The following is a 5,293-nucleotide window of genomic DNA, read 5'->3' on the forward strand; positions in this document are numbered from 1 at the left end:
GCATGGGGGCATTCTGGCTTACATTCAGGCAAAGTTCAACTTCTCTTTGTATTTGTCTATGTATGCAAATAATTCTTTAGATAATTTAATATTATCACACCAGCCTTCATTTAAACCCCAAATTACTCTTACATGTCCCGTCTTTTCCTGACTAAAAACTGTTTAAAAGTTGCTTTTGATAAAACAATTTGTTTTACTTCAAATTAATTTTTAATAAATTTAAAAAATTAAAAGAATATTATTTTAATATATTTATAAATAAAAAACAATTTTTAAAAAATTCTTATTACAACAGAGCTTGATGACAAGGCAATTAAACAATCAAATCAACGAATAACTCCATTAAGTTACTCGCAGAAAACCCTAAAAAGAAGATGAATGACAAAACCACAGCTCTCCCGAGTCAGTCTGATTATCCAGTCTTTCCTCGACACAATGCGAAGGAAATCCTAAAATTTTGCCATAATAACATCAGTAAAATGTGAACACATCTTGTCAATTCAGACAAGAACCGCTTTTCTAGATTTCCATATACCTTAACTTCGTCGAGACATTGATTGGCTGTCTCTGCCAAGCTGTCACTGAATCCTACAATATGATTGGCCAAGGTAGATCAGCGGTCAAATATGCTCCACGTGTCAACAACCCATTACATAGTGGATAATCTCCTTAAACTCACTCTATTACCCACCTCGATATTCTATTTCAGTGTAATAAAATATTGTTCTAATCGGACATTTTATTAGTCTGAGACTGAAACTCTGAGAGAATCAGAGCCGTACAATACCAGCTAGAGTTGTAGGCTTTCTATTACATGGAAGAAGCCAAAATTGACAGAACTCTTCCTCTGGTTAACAGTTGTCGTTCATTCCCTCTTCGCCACTCTCTTTCTCTCGATGTTGTCATCAATGGTTAATTTTTTTTATTTAAAATATATTAATATAATCTGTTTTATATTTTCAAAATTTTATTTTTTACTAAAAAATATCAAAAAATATCAAATTTTTATAAAAATGTTTTTTCACATTAAAAAAAAAACAAATGAGGCTAAAAATCTCCCTTTAAATTAAAATAAAAAAACTTAAATAAATATATCTATGCAAGATCTTAAACAGTGCCATCATTATGGCCATGGTTAACCATTCTCATTGATCCATCTCTCTGCTTTCACCATGGAAACAATTTAACCGGGAGAGAGATAGAGAGAGATCTATGGAGAAGAAATGGACAATTTTTGGAATTTCATTTTTTTTTTCCAGGGGAATTGGAAGTTAAAAATCTAGGGTTCAGTTTAAGGAATCATGACATAAAGCCTTTTGTCAGTAAGCAAGAACTGAAAAATCGTGTGTGACGTGACCAAAGATTCTGTTCATAAACCCGAACAACAATCTGATCTATTGGACTGGCTACCAAACCCTAAGCAGTTACTGTACCAAACTTACCCAGGTTAAAAAAAGGGTAAAAATCTAGGTGAAATCTAACTGAGTTTTGATTGGTTGTGGAAGGGTCCACTTGCTTGATTTAACAGTTTTCCTTGAATGTTAATGTACGATTTCGATGATTTCATGTGGTTACTTGAATATGAACCCTAACTATGAACCCTAACTGGGGTTACACTTTGATCACTATCCCCTCGTGGGGTTCAAACTGAGATCTTGGGAAATTTCGTGTGATTAATTAGGGGAAAAACCCTGGATAGGTTTGGAAAAATAAAATAAGATGAAAAACCCATTTGGGGATTTGGGATTTGAAACCCTAATAATAATATATATATGTTTGAGTGACATGACAAATTAAAAAACCCTTTCTTTCTTCTTCTATTTGACATGGTACTTTTGCTATCTTGATGTCTAACTGGCGTGCTATTTAGCTAGGAAGTGAAAAGAGATGGAGGGTTTGGACTAATTAGATGATGACAGCTTTGGCTATAGGCAATCTCTTTAGCATCGTAGATGACACAAACAAACAAGTATGTGCAAAAAAAAAGCGAGAGATAGAGAGTGCAAGAGGAATAATGGAAGAGAAAGAAAAACGAAAACAACAAAATTAACAAGGGAGGAGATAAAGAGGCTGATCTCACAGACCTATACTTATTTCTGCTACCATACTTCACTCATATAGTGCTTCTATGTCTGTTTATTATACCAGATCTATGTTTTTACCAAACCAAGAACTCAAAATAACGACTGCATCAGCATCGTCTAAAGGGTAAGAGAAGAGAAAGAAAGAAAGAAACACAAGTGAATCTCAGTTAGATAAGAAACTCAATCTAAACTGTAGCATAAGGAATAATTGTGTCTCTTTTGCTTTAAATCCTTTACCCAGAGATTAAACACAAAATAATAATAATAATAAATTTCCCACCTTAGAAATTGAAAACCAATTAATGATCATTCATGAAAGAAAGAAAATGTTACTGAAAGAAACCAATTAAAGCTCAAAATTAACATTAGCATAAGCAAAAAATAGAGGGAAAAAAATCTCTGGGGAAGAAAGGAAGACAAAAAAAAAAAAAAAACAGGGACCACATGAAGAGGGCTTGTAACATGGAGAATTTAAGATCCAGAGAAGCATATATCTAAAATTAGATTGCTTTACCTATCGTTAGAGTACTCATAAAGGCGACCGCGGCTGGAGAAGACGATGAGTGCAACCTCAGCATCGCAAAGAACAGATAATTCGTAGGCTTTCTTGAGCAAACCACTGCGCCTTTTGCAGAAAGTGACTTGGCGATTGGTGGTGTTCTCGATCCGCTTGATCTCCACCTTTCCCCTTCCCAGCTTCCTCAGGGGGGAACTCTCAAGGGATTCATTTTGAAATTCCATAGCTGCAGCCTAGCTAGCTGATCCAAAACACAAACTCAGTGACAATACAAAAATGTAATAAAATGACAAAAATACTAGTAATTCAATAATAATATATGCATAACTCATAGCATATTTAGCAATACTTTTTTTCTATCAATGAGTATTCCAGGATGGAAGATATATAAAATAAACATAAGAAAAAGGGGTCGATGAACGTCTGGAGCTTCTGAATTACGATTGTTGTGGTTTATTGGTTATGGTCAAAATAATCAATCAACAAAACAAAAATAAATCACTGGTGCTTCAATCTGGAGATTGATATGGAAAAGGGAGACAGAAATGTTTGAAAGTTGTATTTTTTGGGGTTTCTGAGTGATCAAAACAGAAAAGAAGAGGCGGGGTTTGAAACGTGAAAAGATTGATTAATTAGCCCAAAACAAGTGATGAAGCACTGAAGAATACAATGAGATTTATGTCTCCATGTTTTGGTAACTAACCTTGGGAGGAAATAAAACAAAGTAGCAAGGGGCTGTAGATAGTAGTTAATGTGTAGAGAAAGTGAGGATCTTTTCCTTTGGGATTTCTCCTACAAATCTAACTATTAGAGAGATGAAGAAAATGGAAGCAAGTTTGGGCTCAGAGGTGGGTATTTATAAAGTGAAAAACAACCTCTCATCCAATCTTTATATATAACAACACTTCTACTAAGTCTAACTACTGTCTTTGTAATTTCTCTTCTTCAATAATTTTTCCATTTTTTTTTCTTTTTCTTATCTTGGTATTGATGAGTGGTGAGCATTGAAGAGGAATTAAAAAGAAGAGGCTAAAGGTGGGAATCTGTCGTCAGATCAGGCCTCAATAACTCTCCACTATATTCGTTTTTTTTTTTTTTTGGCTTTCAAGTAAATAATTTTGGTGATTAGAGAGAAAAGCAAGAGACTTTCTGAAAATGAATTATAATGGGGTGAGTGAGACGTTTTAGGGCTAAGTTACACTCTCAGTGCTTAACGACAAAATCTTGGTTCAAATGGGAAGGTGCTTGACAAGATAACCTCAAACCTCATCTCTACCCTTATTTCATTAAATTCCGTTGTTTAGTCACCTAAACTAAAAACGTTTTATTGCCTGCCTACTTGAAACGTAAAAAAGGATAGTTGTATGAATGTTCCCCAGCAGATTGTTTAACTTAGAATCAATTAAATTGTATTACAAGATTTAATTCAATCAATTCACATATTAATATAGAAGAAATTACCTCTTAAGATCTGATAGCATTAAATTATGGTGTAATAAAAACTTTATTTAGTTTTTTTTTTGTTTTACTTTTCTTTTTGTAGTCTTTCTGTTTTTGTTTTAGCATACCAACACTAGTTTCTTTTTATCTTTTTTCCAGATTCTTTTCCTCTGTTTCTCTAAATTTGTATTTTTTTTTGTCTTGTTCCTGTATATTGCTTTGACTATTGACTTTATAGATTTTTCAATATATTTTTGATGATTATAAAAAAAATCACATATTTCATATTTCTCTTTGAATACTAAATTGAAACAATAGATTTTTCTATAGAATTTCATATTTCTCTTTGTGATGATATTTTCTATCAATTTTAATTAAGGAAAAGGTGGTAAGTAAGATCCACACATAAAAAGAAATAGAGAGAGATGAAGAAAAACAGAGAAGGATTTTGTTAAATAGAGAGGAAGAAGAAATCTTGTTTTTGATTCACTATTTTATTAATTGAATGTTGTTTTCTTATTTGACATCATTTATATATTGGTACAGTAGAAAGGTTATTCATGTTGTCTATTCTTCACTAAACAATACTAACTAATTCTCTTAACTGACAAACAAGACTAACAGCTACTAACATTATTTTAACCATTTCATTCTCTAATCTTTTAATATATGACAGGGCTAGAGCAGAGAGGAAAAGCAGAGAAATTATGCAGTGTAGAGGAATAAGAAAATGTGTATGTGTATATTCTCTTATTAGAGTTGAACAATCTGAAATTAAGAAGTAGTCGCTATTTTTAGAGTGCAAGAGATAAAAAAAAAAAAGAGAATCAAAGATTGAGAAGGAAGAATCTTGCAGAAAGTTGAAGATTTAAAGAAGAATTTTTAGTTTGACAATATATCAAATAGATAATAGACAAATTGAGTAATACAGAAGAATTTCATGAATAAAATGAGAATAAAACAAGAGTAAAAAATCATAGAGCGTAGAAGCTAAGGTCTCTAGATCAAGAATCCCTTAGCTCTGATATCATGTTATGATAGTAAAATTTACATAGAAAAAGGAATAGAGAGAGATGAAGAAGGAGAAATTTCGTTTTTGATTCACTGTTTTATTAATTGAATGTTGTTTTTTTATTTGACATTGTTTATATATTGTTACAGTAGAAAGCTTATTCATGTTGTTTATTTTTTATTAAACAATATTAACTAATTCTCTTAACTGACAAGCAAGACTAACAGCTATTAACGGTAT

General features: G+C 32.0%; 1 protein-coding gene across 3 annotated transcripts in view; it reads right to left on the reverse strand.

Annotated features, from left to right (window-relative positions):
- LOC105114723 (floral homeotic protein AGAMOUS-like) overlaps positions 1 to 3,619 on the reverse strand; it is an 8,633-nt gene extending 5,014 nt beyond the window's left edge. The window contains exons 1-2 of one of the 3 annotated variants that reach the window (XM_011011376.1): positions 3,305 to 3,619; positions 2,599 to 2,859 (exon numbers count right to left, since the gene is read on the reverse strand). In XM_011011376.1, coding sequence (XP_011009678.1) covers positions 2,599 to 2,825 — 227 coding nt within the window. In that variant the 5' untranslated portion in view covers positions 2,826 to 2,859; positions 3,305 to 3,619. The remainder of the gene's footprint in view (positions 1 to 2,598; positions 2,860 to 3,304) is intronic. The other 2 variants (XM_011011374.1, XM_011011373.1) reach the window with 2 other exon arrangements.
- Positions 3,620 to 5,293: the final 1,674 nt, after the last annotated feature.

This window comes from Populus euphratica, unplaced genomic scaffold, assembly GCF_000495115.2.
Source record: "Populus euphratica unplaced genomic scaffold, PopEup_1.0 scaffold562.1, whole genome shotgun sequence".
Taxonomy (NCBI): Eukaryota; Viridiplantae; Streptophyta; class Magnoliopsida; order Malpighiales; family Salicaceae; genus Populus; species Populus euphratica.